At 50.3% G+C, this 17,803-nt stretch overlaps 1 protein-coding gene across 4 annotated transcripts in view; it reads left to right on the top strand.

Annotated features, from left to right (window-relative positions):
- SPAG5 (sperm associated antigen 5) overlaps positions 1–17,580 on the top strand; it is a 577,046-nt gene extending 559,466 nt beyond the window's left edge. For all 4 annotated transcript variants that reach the window (XM_085649122.1, XM_085649121.1, XM_085649120.1 and 1 more), the window contains one exon: positions 17,206–17,580. In XM_085649122.1, the coding sequence (XP_085505248.1) occupies positions 17,206–17,277 (72 nt within the window). In that variant the 3' untranslated portion in view covers positions 17,278–17,580. The remainder of the gene's footprint in view (positions 1–17,205) is intronic.
- The last annotated feature ends 223 nt before the right edge of the window (positions 17,581–17,803 follow it).

Below are 17,803 nucleotides of genomic sequence, written 5' to 3'. Positions count from 1 at the left end.
TTGGAAAACCTTAGAGGGGTGGTTGGTGAGTGGCTAGTCACGCTAGAAGGGCAGGTCAGAGGCTTGTCGGTGCTGGTGTTGGTTACCCTGTCATTGTCATCCACATGGGTTCTGAGGAGGGTAAAAAGGTCTGCAAATTTATTCAGGTTTTTGGTTGAGGCTTGTGTAGGAGAGTAGGGTCTGCAATCCTATGATCACCCCAGATTTTTTGCTTTTTGCTTCATTGGTTTACGACTTTCCCTGGCTGTGGGCCTGCTAATCAGACCCACAGCCTAGCTGTTCTCTCTCTAAAATTGACGCACATGTACCTTAGGTGCATTTACCAATTGGAACTGGGCCACCTTATCAGTCCCTGTACCAGCATACCTTCGGTATCCAGGGCATAGGTGTACCCAGGGCCTACCAGGGGCTGCAGCATGTATTATGCCACCCCTGGATGGCCACCCAAATCTGACACAACTGGCTGCACGACGGCTGGGGCTAGGTGGTGTAATCACCCTTTGCTTTAGGTATAGTATCCCTATATCTAACCCTCAAATGGACACATGTATTCCTATCAGTCACTCCTATGGCAGGCCTTAATAATCCTGAAGGCAGAGTGCTTGGAATCATGTGAGATGGTGCTGGCGTGAGCTGAGCCCGTCTGCAGCTTGCGGAACCAAGTCCTAATAGCTGTTCCAGGATAACGCGTACCATATACTCTTAAAGTGCACTATAATCCTCGCGGTTATTTGCTAACTTTGGTCTCGCATTATCCAAACATGTCGAGTAAGGTGTCATACGAATTGGAATACTAACCCCTCGCCAATTCTGGCGACGGGGTTAGCATTCCACCCTTCTAGAGGGACACGACATGTATGTAACTGTGAACCCCGGTTAAAGTTGACTCGAGCCTCAGCATCACAAAATGGATGCTGCCACCACAGACACAAGTCTGACCTCCTGCTGCTGGGAGTCCTTCCAGCGAGGAGAGCTTGGACAAAGGGTTTCCTGTCGGGGGCGGTGCCAGCACCATCCCAGACAGGGTTTTGTGTATCCCAGGTAGGCAGGGCTGAGAGGAAGGTGACTGCAAGTGGCACCCCGGTGCTCACTGTGCATAGGTCGGCTCAAACCAGTTCCAGGGGCACCCCAGCCCCCGAGCTGGGGGGAGGCCGGACAAAGGAGAGGGGTGTAACCACCCCGGGTCCCACCCATAGGCAGGACCTAGTCACGGGCCAGCCCCTTTTCTTAGGATAAAGGTAGGAGCGGGACCCCTTCCCAAATTGGATAATTCTGAATCTTGAACTACTTTCCACGAAAGGAACTCTTGACTTTTCTTGAAGACTCTCCCTTGTGGCTAAGGAGTAGCCACCCTGCATCAGCAGGCACCACCTAAGCGCTTGCGGTTTGCTGTACGTCCATCCTCCGGATCCAGACTGACCAGCTCGACGAGACCCGGATTCCCTGCCATCTCTGACCTCTACCTGATTCATCAGCCCAGCTGAGATTCGTGGGTGTGACGAGACCTGCGGGACCGGCCATCTTCAGAACCTGCACAACGCTTGCCTAGCACGACCACCGAGGGATCCTCGAGTGAGTGCTCCTGGGTTTTGAGAAGCCCTAACCCTGAGCAGCTCCAGCACCGAAGTCCAGCCTCCCAGCATCCACGAGATCTGCGTGGGGGCCCTTCTGCTCTTTGCCGCTCACCGCGTTGTTCGGTCACTTGCCCGTTGGCTAGTGGCCCTCCCAACGACACCCCACGACATTTCCGCCGCTGGTCTGGTTGCTCCAGACTGGCCCTGGCTCCCCTCCAATAGAGGAGCGCCCCGGACCCTCCTGGTCCACTCCAGACGCCATCTTGACTCCACCGCGTGGGGTTGCCTTTGCCAAGGGTTGTTGCCCCAATCCTGGGTCCAGCATCGCCGACAGCCGACACCTTCGTGGGACAGCTCGCCCCTTCTGCCTGGTCGCCGACAACGCCTCCTGCACCGAGGGACAGCAGAGTCCAGCGTCACCCACTCACCTGATCGCGGTGACTACCGCCGGTGCCATCCTGGTGCCAACCCAATCACTGGCTAGTGATTAAGAACTGAGTCCCCTCTGCTTTCAGGTCATCTCCATCACCGATCCAGGCTTGGATCCCTCCGAATATCGACACTGATCGCCTGCCAGCAACGCCTTCTTTCAGGCTCCATAGACTTCAACGAGGATTCACGACGTCTTTTGAACCCTATGCAGCCGCAGCCCCTGGGCTAGGTAAACCGAGCATTCCGGTGCTCCAACGTAGGTTCACTCTCTAAGTGTCCAGATCCTTTTTCGTTTTTAGTCTAGCTGGTCGGATTCGTCCGGAAACAGTAACTTTAAGAAACGCTAGCATCCATAGACTTCTTCCCGCATCCCGCGTGAGAGTGCACACTCTGCACCCGATCTCCCTAGGCCTCCTGCTCCTGACCTTAGAGTCCAGTAGTGTAGTCCTAGCGATCCTGAAGCCTCTGGATCTGGTTACTTACCTGCTAGCAATTCGCATTCCACTTTTAGTGTATATGGTTTTTCGTGCCCCTCTGGTATTTGTGTAATTGTGCAACTTGAAGTATTTTCATAAGAGTTTTGTATTGTGCTTAGCTCCCTGACTCATAAAGAGCCAGGGTAGTCTTGTTATAAATAAATATCCTTTATTTTCATAACTTGTGTGGTGTCCTTTCACTTGGTGTTCAAGGGGTAAATGTGGTGGTAAAACAGCTGGCTTAACACGCCCTCTAGAGTTTAGCCTAAAGACTGCTCTTGTCCATGCTACTAGGATAGCTGGTCTATAAGGTTGACTTACAACCAATCATCAATAAGGGTCGTTTGGTATGATACACAGTGATCACTAGAATAGTGAGCACTATATATCAGGCCAACTTCTCACAGCTTGGATCAAGAAGATGCAGTTTTTGTTTTGAATGATGGTGAGGTCAGCTTGCAGGGTTGGGGAGGGCGCTATCGAAAGCTTTGTGCCGTTCGGAATGTATACAAAAGTCCCGGCACTCCTTGGCATCTCTCCTGCTGTCCTGTTCATTGGAGGAATCTCAGTGCTGACGTCAAAGCAGTGCTCTGCTGCAGGAACTACACGCTGATTGTAGGTTCTGAATCACTACTCTAACTTGAGATGGGGTATGAAAAACAGGCAGCAAACGTGCTTCCAACGTGGGAAGCCAACAGGGGCGCAACTAGACTGGAACTTCGAGAGGGGGGCTAAGACTTCCAGCCAGGGCTGGCCCTATCACTGGTCGCGCACGGTGCAACAGTCTTTTTGTGTGCCCCCTCTCCCATTTCCTCATTCTCCATGAATTCCCTCTGTACCACTCACCAACAATGCACCTCATCTCTCTATAGCCCCTTTCTGACCAACATTTCACTTTTCTATAGAGCTACCCATAGTTTACTAACACTCAGTCTGTGATCTGCATGGTACACGTTCTTTGTAGCAGGCACATTAGCCCTCTGCGCTGTCTGTGCGACGAGTGCCCATGTGAGTGCGCGGTGAGCAATACGACAGTGTGAGAGTTGGGTGAGAGGAGTGACTACAGGGTGAGTGGGGTGACCATATGAATTTGGGTGCGGATGTAAGTGCAGAGTGGGACACATTAATGTATGATTAGTGATGGGCTTGTTTGAGTGAGATTGCAGAGTGAGCAGTACAGCTGAGTGAAGTGTCACATGAGCAGGGTAAGGTACAGGGTGAACAGCGCAAGAGCATTCTGAGTGCAGAGTGATCACTGTGAGCGGGTGGTGTGAGTACATGGTGATCAGTGTGAGTGCATTGTAATCTCTGTGAGTGCAGGGTGAGTGTGAAGGGCGAGAATGAGGAGTGAGTTGTCTGAATGCAGGGTGCATTTTCAGACACAGTTGAAGTTACTCAGCATGTTATTGAAGGCTGGCATAGGGTTTCAGATACAAGTTAAACTATTGCTTTTATGGTATTATTCACGGTCCAGGGATTGAGGGTGGAGGAAATAAATATTGTGCTTATCCTGCGGCAAACTTCCAGTCTTCAGATTAGGGCTGCCAGCTCATTATATTGATGTCCCAGACGGTACAAAAATAAGCAGTCCCCGAAAGCCTATTTTCAGTACTTATCTGTGCATACTTGGAACAGCAACAATAAATGGAAAGCATTTTTAATTGTGTTCTAGGGCGGCCTGCGTGATCCATGGCTGATAATTAATGGGAACAAAGATTGAAAAGTCACATTACAAATGAAAACATACTATTTTATTTATAACCCTATTTAGTGTCAAGACCAGGCCTTTGCAGGCTCTTTAAACAAAACATGGCTGGCATTTCTCTTTTGTAAACAAATTTTTATTTGTCAAATACACATGTCGCGAAGCTCTGTAGCCCAGAGACTTCCATCGTAACAAGAAACAACATATCAGCTCTGACAAGTTTCTCATAAAGTACCTAATAACAATTACAGAAGAGACGTGCAAAACAAGAACCGCCCCCTCGATTAAAAAACAGTGAACACTCCCTCCCCCCCCCCCCCCCACCCATCGCACGGCCAAACCAATCCATACAGCAAGTCTGTGTGCGACTATGAGTCTGTCCTTACTACAAATCATGGCCATATAGCCCGGTAGCACCCAATAGATACGTGTTGCACGTCCCCAAAACGCATATAAAAGAGCGCCGGACACCCAGGCAGTCATCCCTCCGAAATGGGTTCCAATTCCAATCCCCTGTAATCCGCCCACCGCTTCCAAATTTTAAAGTGTTTTCGCGGGCAGCCCCGCGCTACATAAATGGGTGCCTCTAGTCCCATACAGAAATCCAGCCCAGCCTTCCAAGCCGATATTGGGGGGGCAGCCGCCGGCATTTCTCTTTTGGTAACCCTTCTTTATATTCCTTTTCATGGAATGCATTCTCACACTAAGGCAGTAAAAAGTAAAATCCAAATATAAGGAATAGGCAGAATGAGGGCCATGGGGTTTCTGGAACCAGAAAACAACAAACAGCCGCTGTAACCAGTTTACAAGGGTATGTAAATATGCATATGGTCTTTAAAGACCTGTGAAATACTGAAGCCCTTTCAGCCTAATAGGCATTGCACGCCTGCAAGCAACAAAGGAAGGTAAAGTGGTGGGGTGGGGTGCGTGCCTCCCCTGAGGGGATGCTGCACCCCACAGTTAGAAGACCTATGCTCTAAAGGGTATGATCATGGGACTCCCAGAAAAGCTGAAGGGAAAATGTGATGGCTTACTATCCTGCCTTCTCTTTGCCTACAGAGAGGTTCCTCAGCAGGAGGTGGGCTACAGCCCATTTGAACTTCTGTTTGGACATCCAGTTAGTGATTCATTGTGTCTGGTTAAGGAGGGATCGGAGCAGCCTCTCAAAACTCCCTGAGCATGATATTGTGGACTATATACTTGGCATGCGTTCTCGTACGGCTGAGCATATGAAGGCATTAAAACCTTGAGCCCAGCCAAGAGCTTCAGAAAGCTTGGCATGACCAAAAGGGTGTACTGACTGTTTACCAGCCAGGACACACATTGTGGGTGTTGGAGCCTGTGACCCTAGCAGCTCTCCTGAACAAGTGGAGTAGCCCCCACACCATACTTGAGAAAAAAGGTGAGGTCCCCTAATTGGTTAACCTAGGTACTCCAAGAAGTCCCCGCAGGGTACTTCATGTGAAACGCCTCAAACCTTTTATTGACAGGGTTGACATGAGCTTGCTCATGGCCACTGATGAGGTACAGGAGGAAGAGAGTGACCAACTCCCTGTTCTCCTCTCCCAGGACCCTGTTGATGGATCAGTGAAAGGAGTTGTCACGGCAGACAGCCCCACTGGTCAACAGCAAGCTGCTTGTAGACAGGTTCTCATTCAGTTTTCTGGTCTCTTCTCTCTGACACTGTCAGACCACCTGGTGTACCCATGAGGTGGACAGTGGTAACAGCCTGCCTGTAAAGAACAACATTTACAGACAACCTGACCATGTAAGAGACTGCATCAGGACTAAGGTCCAAAGGATGCTGGTTTTGGGGGTCCGTGAGCCTTAAATTAGCCCTTGGGCTAGTCCTGTAGTCCTTGTGCCAAAGCCTCACACCCAGGATGGCAAGAGAGAGCATGGGTTCTGTGTGGATTAAAGGGGACTCATTGCAGTCACTAGAACTGATGCTCATCCAATCCCCAGGGCAGATGAGCTGATTGATAGTCTGGCTTCTGCCAAGTATCTCAGTACATTTGATCTGACTTCTGGTTACTTGAAAATCAAACTCACTGAGTATGCCAAGCCAAAGCAGCATTTTCAATCCCCAGTGGGCATTATCAATTTATTGAAAAGCCTTTTGGTTTGAAGAATGCACCTGTCACGTTTCAGAGGGTGGTGAAAAAAGTCTTGGCAGGTCTGGAAGCCTATAGTGCAGCATAGCTAAATGATATTGCTGTATTTAACTCCACCTGGGAAGATCGCCTGATCCACCTCAGAAATGTAATTGAGGACCTACAAATGGCAGGCTTCCCTATCAAGGCCACCAAGTGCCACATATGGCAGTGTAAGGTTGAGTATTTTGACCACCTTGTTGGTGGAGGCCAAGTTCAACCATTGGAGAGCAAAATTCAGACACTAATTAACTGGATTGCTCTCACTACCCAGACGCAGGTCACAGCTTTCTTAGGTACTACAGGAGGTTGGTTAAGAGCTATGGTTCCATAGTGACACCCCTTAATGATCTCACCTCCAAAAGAATGCCTAAGAAAGCTCAGTGGACTGTTAGCTTTCAGAAGGCATCTGATACAAGCCATGTGCTCTGCTCCAATTCCTCAAAGTCCATATTACTCCAAAGCTGTCATTGTCCAGATGGATGCTTCTGAGATAGGGGTAGGTGCAGTATTGTCACAACCTAATCCAGATGGCCAGGATCAACCTGTAGCTTTTATAAGCAGAAGGTTGACCCCCAGGGAGAAACATTGACCATCTACTAAGAGGGATGCCTTTGCTGTGGTCTGAGCCTTAAAGAAGTTGAGGCCATACCTGTTTGGCACACACTTCATTGTTCAGACATACCATTGGCCCCTCTTTTGGCTCAAACAAATGAAGGGTGAAAATCCCAAACTTTTGAGTGGTTCGTTTTCCTACAGGAGATGGACTTTTCTGTGGAACATAGACCTGGGATTAACCATCCCAACGCAGATGGACTCTACAGATATTTCCACTTAGAAAATGAAGACTCAACTGGGCATGGTTTGTCTCTTCTTCTTGCGTTTGGGGATGGGGGTTGTGTGGGAAAGTAGGATCTGCTTTCATGGTTACCCCCACAATTTGCTTGGTGTCAGTATGTTTTTACCTTGTTTGACTGGGATCCTGCTATCAGGATCCCAGTCACTGTGCTTTCTCCCTAAATTGACCTTTGTAAATAATTTTGTACATCCACAATTGGCTGCTGGTGTACCCTTGTAACTCCCTAGGATATGGTACGGAGGTACTCGTGGCATAGGTACACCAGCGGTCTTCCATGAGCTGGCTTATTGATTGTGCCATCCATGGGAGTCCACTCAAACGGTGACTACAGGCCTTTCATTGCACCTCTCACTATAGATGTAAGTTTCCTTATATCTGAGGTCACTGCACTTAAAACCTATGTCACCCTTATGGCCGGCTCTTCAGTCCTGAGGGCAGGCTGCTTGGTTATAAGTGTGAGGGTGCCCCTACCTTAGCAGGACACCCCTACAAACCCCAAAGTCAAGTCTCCAGGCCTTGTACGTGCGGTCAGCCATTTAATGCATATAGTGGACATTAGTCATTACGAGATGTCTAACTATAAGGTGGCTGCACTGAACATGTTTGGTATCAAACATGTTAGAATCCTACCCCAACCGCAATTCCAGTGTTGGAAGTATGATCCCTTGGGGTACCCCCCTGTACTCCTGGTAACAGCCGTTTAGGGTATGCCAGCAAGCTATTGCTGCTGCCGACCACAGACACGATTCTGTCCTCCTGCTGCTGAGCCACGCTTGAGCAGGGGAATGGAGAACAATAGGTTTCCTGTCACAGGGAGGTGTGACCACCTTCTGGACAGGACTTAGTGTATTAAGCTGGGTTGGGGGCGTTTGCTAGTGCCACCAGACTGCTTTGATGGGCACATTTGGTGCCCTCTTTGCATACTCCAATTAGAGCCAGCTCAGGGAGCACTTGGCACGTCTGCTGCCCCTGGTCTGGTTGTTCTTCAAGTCTTCTTCGTCGTTTGTGTCTGTGCGTCTGCCAGGTTCTTCAACAGACCTGTGGGCATTAAGCACACCCGAAGTAATCTCCCTTGGAGTGAAGGAGTCGCACCCCTGCCTCTGCAGTTACCGCAACGAAGTTGACCGGCTTGCTGCTCCTGTCATCCTACGGACTTCCTGGGGCTCAGCAACATAGCTGCCGGTTCACAACTCTGTCGAGGCGTGATCTGTCCTCTCTGCAATTTTAAGGCTAGAATCCCTCGTCTGAACCTCTATGACCGAACCCCTGTGTACTGCGTTGACTTGCAGTTGCCAAGGCTTGTTGGCTCTGCACTTCAGAGATCCTCGGGCTACAAGAAGATCCAGCATCTCTTACCTACAAGATCAGCGTCCTCACCGCATCCTCTGCACCGTGGACCTTCCTTCTTGGTGTGCTGCTCGAAGTCCTCTTGTGACTCCTGTGCCTGTGGATCCTCCTGAGGTCTTCTACTACTTCAGTGGGCTCCCCTGCTTGCTTGGGGCCTGCTCTGACTCATCTGCTGTTGGTAAGTGCTCCTTCTTTGTTCTCCACGCCAGCTGCAACTACCAAGGCTTGTTGGTGCTCCCGCCAGATACCGACCACCTAGTCACCGACATTTGACGTGGGTCAGCACGTGCACGGCTCCTGGTCTTCCTCAGCATTGCGTGGTCATCACAGGTGCAGCAACAAGGTCATCGTTAACTCTTGTGAACCTCCTGACATCGGTGGGCATTGTGTCTTTGTGCCCCCTTGTCACATCTGAGTGGCATCGACTCTGTCCCTTCTGCTTGCAGGTTCTTCACTTTCAGAATCCACCCTTGGATTCCATCGGACTTCTTCACAGTCTTCTCCAGAGGCATTTTCTTCCCAGTCTTCCATTGTCATCTACGGAGTTTTCTGACGTCTTTTCACCCCTATGCACCTGGCTTCACTGGTGTAGGTAACCTGGTTCTTGGGAAATCCACGGCTGGGGTGGCTCTCCAACCTTCTATCCTCCTAGGAAATTCTTCGGGGTCCACTGGGAAGGGTCTTCTGCAAAACTGCAACTTCTCCATTGACTTCCATTGGTCATGCTGCTGTGTTCCCACTCTGCACACTGCCTTCGTCGGGTTCCTGGGTACTTGCCTTGGGGGGTTCCTTGTGTCTCTGAGTCCTCTCGTACAAGTCCCGTTCTCCTTTGCAGTTCACATTCCACTTTCTTAGTATATGGTTGGGGCTCCCCCTGGAGACCAGTGTATTGTGTGCCACTTACCTGATTGCATTTGAAGTATTCTTTTGTGATGTGTTATCTCCAGGTAGGAGATATACAAATATGTTAGTGAATAATAAATAGTAGTATTTTTATATAAATGTGTGTGGCTCTTTTTCATTTAACCTACTCTATAAGATGGTAAACTGGTAATACAAGCTGCTTAACACTTCAAGATAAGCCCGAAGGCTGCTCTCCACAGCTACCACTTTGAGAGCTTTCATGCGTTTGCATATAAAATAACAATAAAAACAGATTTAAATAACCACTTTGAGAGCTTTCTATGGTTATCAAAGACCACTGAAATCACCATAAGGGTTGCCTGGATTAGTGCAGGGTGCATCACTTAAGTGTGCCCCATATACTCACCAGCCGCCTACAGTTATCTATTCACAAGGCGAGGAGTCCAAGTTTAGAAGTATCAAACAGAGGAACAAGTTACTTACCTTCGGTAACACTCTTTTTGGTAGATACTCTTTCTACCTGCAGATTACACACTGTCCTCCAAGCCCCCCGATCTGTGGAATGTTGGTTTTCCTTCTAAAACGTTTCTGATTTTAGGAATGTGCTCATTGATTCTCCAGTTTGCTGATAGGCTCCGTGCCTGATGGTGTTGACAGTCTTATGAAAAGAAACTGACATCACCACACGAGTGGTGCTTATATGTGGCTCCACTTGTCGCTTCCGGAGTTGAGCGCAGTCGATGTGGACTTGCTCAGTGCCCCCTACTGGTGCACAGGAGCACTGTTTGTTGAGTTTTCCTGATCCAGTCTAGCACCTGGAGATATTCACAAGGTGAGGGATAACATGGTGAGCAGCCTGTGGTTAGACAGAGTATCCACCAGAAAGAGCGTTACCGAAGGTAAGTAATTTGTTAATTTAAACTCTGGCACTCAACCTCCTAGAACTCTGCTTTGACACTATTGTGTGGACCTACTGTCCTATACAAAAAACATATTCTTCTTACAGTAATCCTCCTCAGGGAATAAAAAAGATTTGTTAGACTAAAACAAAATGGTTTTTAATTCCAGACAGTGTGCAGCTATGATGAACCCTATATTTCTGATTTCTGCTACGGCCAGAGGTGGGGTCTTAATTCTCATGTCATGCTCTAGTCATTAATGGCACTCCCCCATCACTTGAAATGCAGTTGTGGCCGCTAGGTAGCAGAATTGGCAGGGGTGCTGGGGGGCTGAAAAGAACAGATCACTTACTGTCCTTCTGTAGTAGGGGATCTCTGTTATAGTCATAATCTAGTGAATAGTCCCGCCCATGTGCGTGGACCCCGGAGCAATAAAAAATAATCTCTAAAGGTGACAAATCATGCAGACCTGCATACACCTTTAAGAGAGAATTTAATTTAAAGACAGATAATGCAGCCTATACCCACAGGCTACACTGTCCAGTACTTCAACTAGAATTCCACCAACATCCACAAACAGCACTGCCTGTCCAGCTTTTCTCCACATAGGAAAAAACCCTACCTCTACCAGCAAAAGCCTCTGGAATGATAGAGAGGAAGGAGTGGACAGACAAGCCCCATAGGCTGCCATTATGTGGCTTAGAACAGGATACTGTGCCTTTAAGAAAACTTTCCAGATTTCCAGAACTTTCCCCAGTATCCCAGAATGCCCAGCAGGTCCCATTTACTTTCAGTTCTTTTTTCCGGCTCCTGCTAGCCGGACCCTGGAGCATTGAGCTCTCCCCTTTTCAAGGGTTTATTGTAGTTTTTGTCAATTTTTGTCACTTTTTCAAGTGCTTAGTGGCTGGTACTGTCAACATGCCTGGCTTGTTCGACAAGTGCCCGGAATGTGGTAGAAAAAAGGCTAAAACAGATCCACACGAGGTGTGTATAGGTTGCCTTCCCCAGTCCCACGTGCCTGAAGACTGTGATATCTGCCACTCGTTCTCAGCCAGGACCTTGAGGGACAAAATGAAAATCAGGCTTCAAGTCCTGGAGGAGAGAAGGCTGAAGGCACCAGGTGGGTCTGGAGGGGCTGATTTGGCCCATACTGAGGCCTCTGGGGGGCTCCCCAGGGGCAGGAAGACCAGTAAGCGTCCCCACTCCCCGACGACGTCGAGGGCGTCGACGGCGGCGTCGAGGAGGATGACTACCATCTGTTCGCCGTCTCCCCAGGGCTCTGGGGAGAAGCGGCGTCGACGTCGAGGGACCTGAACAGGCCGCCGTCGACTACATCGGCATCTTCGGCGACGTCGACGTCCAGCAGTCGGCGTCGAGATCGGACCCGGCGTCGGCGCTCGCCGTCGAGGGGAGATCGCCGTTCGCCGTCGAGGAGAAGTTCGACGTCGAGACGCTCGAGGTCAAGAAGATCGCCGTCGAGGCGCGGATCGCCGTCGAGGCGCGGATCGCCGTCGAGGCGCGGATCGCCGTCGAGACGAAGATCACCGTCGAGACGAAGATCACCGTCGAGACGAAGATCACCGTCGAGGCGAAGGTCGACGTCGAGGCGAAGGTCGACGTCGAGGCGAAGATCGACATCGAGGAAGAGAGAGTCATCGGGATCGGTGTACTCTGTTGTGTATACGCCTCCTCGGATGCCTACGTCACCGCCTCCTCCCCCACCACCTCCGCCTCCACCACCACCGCCAACACCACCGCCACCACCATCTCCACCGCCTCCACATCCGCGGCCACTGCCTCCGCCGCCCCCACCTCGGTCGTTACCAGGCACTCCATTGGGGCTGCCGGCGGTTCCCCCGCGGTCGGTTTCCCTTCCGAGGTACCCGACTCCGCCGCAGGGGACTCCGAAGCCGCGACGCCCGCGGTCGCCGGGACCGGCTAGACCGGCGGGCAGACCGAAGCCGAAGAGGTCGCGCTCCCGCTCTCTCAGGAGGAGAAGATCACGGAGCCATGGACGGTCATCGTCGGACTCAGGACGACGCCGTAGGAGGCACAGGTCCAGGTCGCACACGCGATCCTCGACCAGAGATTTTTCCCCAACGCGGTCGGACTCGCCGGGTACTAGGGTGTCTCCGGTGGACGATTTGGTCTCTTTCCAAGAGGTGCTGTTGAGAGGGGCAGCAAAGTTGGGTATCACGGTGACGGTTCCAACACCCACGACGTCCGTGATATTCGAGACACTTCATAAGAAACATCTGTCTCGCCCTCTACTGCCCCTTGTACCAGGACTGGTGGAACCCGCGTTGGAGCTGTTCCTCACTCCCGCGGTGACGAAGGCCGCCCCCTCCAGGCTCATGAAAAAGTATAGGGCCCCGGAGTCGGACCCTACCTTTTTGAGGGTGGACCCGAAGCCGGATTCGGTCATCGTGACGGCGGCGAGGAAACAACATGCGACCGCCCCTTCATCGACGGTCCCGCCTGACAAAGAAAGCCGCTGGCTGGATTCTGCGGGCAGGAAGGTGTGTGGGACCGCCGCCACCACCATGAAGACGGCGAGTGCAGGGGCTTTGTTGGGCCGTTACGACCGGGCCCTGTGGGAGTCCCTGCAGCAGTATGCGGACCTGCTGCCCCGGGACAGGAAGGAGGACTTCTTGGAAACAGTGCGCGAAGGCATGCTGGTTTCTAATCAGGTGATCGGCGCGGCGGCGGATGCATCCTTGTTGGCCGCCCACGCCTACTGTCATGGCATCCACCAGAGGCGGCATTCGTGGCTGCGCCTGACGTCCCTCAAACCAGAGGCGCAGCACAGAGTGGCCAACCTGCCCTTCTCGGGGGAAACCCTGTTTGGAAAACATGCGGATGATGAGATGGCCCGCATGAAGGCGGAGGGGGAAACCCTGACGGCCGTCGGGTTGGAGAAGGCCGAGAAGAAGCGCCCGTTCCAGAGGCGGTTCGGGTGTTCGGGCAGTTCCGGAAGCCCTTCCAGAAACGCCAGAGGGGTAGAGGAGGCCAGCAGGCGACTACCACTACCAAGGGCCCGGCCCGGCCAACGATTGGCTGATCAAGGCTTCATCCTTCTCGGAAGCGCAAGATCACTTCCGATGGACGTGCGCTCTCTTGCACAAGCTGGGGTTACACGTCAACATGTCCAAATCGGTCCCGACTCCGGTCCAGTGCATACAGTACCTGGGAGCCTCCATCGATACGCGGTCAGCAAGCGTGTCTCCTTCGGAGGAGAGACGGTTATCACTCCTTCGGAAGGCTCAGGACCTCAGGACTGCTCCATCGACGACAGTGAGGAAGGTGTCTTCTCTACTGGGATCGATGGCCTCCTGTATCTTCCTCACGCCTCACGCACGGCTACACATGAGACCACTGCAGGAGTGCTTGGAGGATCAGTGGGATCAGAGGACAGGCTCTTGGGACGACAAGATACGACTGTCGCTGCATGCTCTTCAGTCTCTGAAGTGGTGGTGTTCGGCGGAAAACCTCCTCAAGGGGGTTCCCTTCCACAAGGACATTCCCACGACGAGTGTAGTGACGGATGCGTCTCTCCAGGGCTGGGGAGCGCATTCCGGGGACTTGCAGATTCAAGGAAAGTGGTCTCCTTTGGAATCGACGTACCACATCAATTTCCTGGAACTCAGATCTGTCTTCCTGGCACTGAAGGCCTTCCTTCCGTCCTTCCAGACCAACTCGCTGCTGATACAGACGGACAATACAACCACGATGTATTACCTCAACAAGCAGGGGGGGTCGAGATCACGCACTCTGTCGCAGGAGGCGCAGGCGATCTGGCGCTGGCTGCTGGCCCGAGGACTGACGATTACGGCCACGCATCTGCCAGGGGTGCAGAATGCTCAGGCGGACGTCTTGAGCAGGCTGATTCAGGAGAACCACGAATGGGTCATAAACGATGAAGTACTAGGAGAAGTCTTCGCAAGGTGGGGGACTCCAGACGTAGATCTGTTCGCCACTGCCGAAAACAGCAAATGACGAGACTTCGCATCCAGGTACTACCAGCGGGGGACGCTGGGGAATGTGCTATGGATCGATTGGTCGAACAGCTTTCTGTACGCTTTTCCACCCATTCCCCTGATTCCGGCAGTGCTCATCAAGCTGTCCCAGTCCAGGGCGCGGTTGATCTTGATCGCCCCGGAGTGGCCCAGGCAGTGGTGGTTCACGGACCTACTTCACCGGTCTCTCCTTCCTCACATGCGGTTGCCGTGCAGGCCGGACCTTCTCACGAAGTTCGGGGGGCGGATGGTGCACCCCAACCTCTCGTCTTTGAGTTTGGCGGCATGGCTCCTGAAATAGTGCAATATGGCCATCTGAATCTACCAGACGATTGTATGGACATACTGAAGGAGTCTAAACAACCTTCCACTAGGACATCCTATGCTTACAAGTGGAAGAGGTTCTGTATCTGGTGTAAGTCCAAGAACTTTGATCCGACGACATGTAAGGAAGATGCCATCCTTCCGTACCTTTTACATCTGGCGCAGTCTGGCGTTAATTTCCATTCCATTAAGGTTCATCTGGCTGCTTTGACTGCTTACAGGAAATGCCCTTCACAGACTTCCTTCTTTCAGATCCCTGTGGTCAAGGATTTTTTGGAAGGCTTGAAGAAAGTGTTTCCTCCCGTCAGACTTCCCTTGCCTTCCTGGGACTTGAATGTGGTGCTGTCCAGACTGATGAAGGAGCCTTTTGAACCCATTCACAAGGCTTCATTGCAGCACCTATCCTGGAAGGCGGCGTTCCTAGTGGCTATTACATCGGCCCGCAGGGTGAGTGAACTTCAGGCATTATGTTGTCAAGAACCTTATACTGTATTTCATGCTGCTAAGGTTGTGATGCGTACTCACCCTAAATTTCTTCCTAAGGTTATCTCTGACTTTCATGTCAACCAGACCATAACTTTACCTACGTTCTTTCAGAATCCCTCTTCGCCAGCGGAAAGGTCTCTCCATTCCCTGGATGTTCGGAGGGTGTTGAAATTTTATCTGGATAAGACCAAGGATATTCGTAGGTCTGACCAATTGTTTGTTAATTATGGATCGGTCAGGACTGGTCTTGCGACCTCTAAACAGTCCATTTCTCGGTGGATTGTGTCCTGCATACAATTGTGTTATCAAAAGGCTAATAAGACCTTAGGGGGTAAACCTAAGGCTCATTCCACCAGGGGCAAAGCTGCCACGACGGCTTTGCTGCGTAATGTTCCTATTGCGGAAATCTGCAAGGCGGCCACTTGGAAGTCGGTCCATACCTTTGCTGCGCATTACTGTCTGGACTCGGATGCCAGGGCAGATGCTCAGGTTGGGCAGGCTTCGCTGCGAAATTTGTTCGCACAGTAGTGGTTTTGTCTTGTTGTTCTCCACCGCTGTTGTTGTGTGGGGATGGGCTTGCCATTCTATTCACTAGATTATGACTATACACAGAGATCCCCTACTACAGAAGGAGTAGTTTCTTTTCTGTAACTCCAGTTCTGTAGTAGGGGTATCTCTGTTATAGTCATAAGCGCCCGCCCTCCTCCCCGGTGGAGAGATTATTATTCATATGAAGAATGCTACAGGTCTGGCGTGCTACGCCTTCAAAAAGAACTGAAAGTAAATGGGACCTGCTGGGCATTCTGGGATACTGGGGAAAGTTCTGGAAATCTGGAAAGTTTTCTTAAAGGCACAGTATCCTGTTATAAGCCACATAATGGCAGCCTATGGGGCTTGTCTGTCCACTCCTTCCTATCTATCATTCCAGAGGCTTTTGCTGGTAGAGACAGGGTTTTTTCCTATGTGGAGAAAAGCTGGACAGGCAGGTCTGCATGATTTGTCACCTTTAGAGATTATTTTTTATTGCTCCGGGGTCCACGCACATGGGCGGGACTATTCACTAGATTATGACTATAACAGAGATACCCCTACTACAGAACTGGAGTTACAGAAAAGAAACTACTCCTTCGTCCTCTTCTGTTCTAAACTCCCGGCAGCAAACAGACTCTCCTAAGCCAATCACAACGCTGCAGTCAATAGTATTACCAGAATGACAGCAGCGTTGTGATTGATCTGAGCAGCCTAGTTTGCTGCACAGACAGTGCCTGGGACTAAACTCCAATCGGCTGTGCAACACAGCCGAGTAGAGAAATGGTAAGTGTGCATGACGGTTTGGCCATCCTAAGATGGCTGACCAAACCGCATGCACGCTTATGGTGCCCACCACTCCTCTTCCCTGCTGGCTGCTGCTGTCTGTCAGGAAAGCACAGCTTCGCCCCGGCTCAGTGCTGAAAAATAAACATTTTTTTATTTTAATTTTTATTTCTCCGTCTAGCACTGCTCAGAGACCTAGTAGGGCTTAACGGATGAGCCGCTGCTGTTAAAATGAATGAAATGACCAGTCAACCTCATTTATACCACATACAATAATGTGATGCATTACTTTGTTATTATTGACTCCCCAAGCTTCTTGTCCCAACTAGTATCTACTAAGTCTACCCACCTCTGGTAATTTGTTTTTTGTTTATTCTCTCTGACATATAATAGTAACCTTGCGGTTAAAAGTGAAGGGCATGGGATAAATAGAGATGAAGGAGTTGTAAGTGGCTGCTACTCTAGAGCACTGTGATGTCACAATAAGCTCCTAAGCCAGCATGCTATATCCTTTTCAAGTTTAGTCTATTTCCATGTTCCTATTAACCTGGTGTTCCAAAAGGACGGAAACCAGGTTGAAGTACGGCATTCTGGGATGAAGAATAGCAGCTAAGTAATTTCTTTTTCTAGGCTGTTATGTGCTTTCACAGACCCATTAGCCAGTAATATGGAGGCCTTGCTTCACCATCCACTTTGGCACTGGTGGTGTCTACAGATATACAGAGTAATATGTTCTTCTTCTTGCTTTCCCCCTAGACTCTCCTGTCAATCCCAGACGTAGTGACCGGCTGTGAGGTGCTAAAAGAACTGATTGAATACCTGGGATAGAGCATGTTATTTTGAGCCAGCTGAATGAGAGTTCTCATCTTCTTGGATTCTTCTCTAAAATCCTCATCAATAGTGACAATGATTTGACTAGATCTGGAGCACCCTGCAGAACGCTGTGATTTTAAGACTGATTCATATAATTTTACTGTTGACCCATTGTTAGTTTTGCACCCTCAAAAACTTGATATAGTATGCTTTATCTGAAAGTCACTCTACCCAAATCAGATACTGGGCAGATTATTTTATATGCAAATGAATGAGATGTATGTGTAAATTCATTAAATAAATGTCATATTTATTGAATTAGCGGCATGTCTGTAGATTTTTTTTGCTTCTAATGTGTGCTCCAAAACCAAGTTGCACTGCAGTTACTGTTCTCCATACCAGAGGAGTGGGCGAGTGAATGGCCAGCTCTTCTGGTCCAAGGGAATGTGAAGGCAAGTGGACAATCCAGGTAATGAGCATTATCTGTTACCTGTAGAACCAATCTGATAGAGACATCTAACTGCAGATTCCTTAACTTAGA

This window comes from Triturus cristatus, chromosome 3_2 (assembly GCF_964204655.1).
Source record: "Triturus cristatus chromosome 3_2, aTriCri1.1, whole genome shotgun sequence".
NCBI classification, from domain to species: domain Eukaryota; kingdom Metazoa; phylum Chordata; class Amphibia; order Caudata; family Salamandridae; genus Triturus; species Triturus cristatus.
Note: the sequence above shows the minus strand (reverse complement) of the source record. Positions and strands in the feature narration are given on the sequence as shown.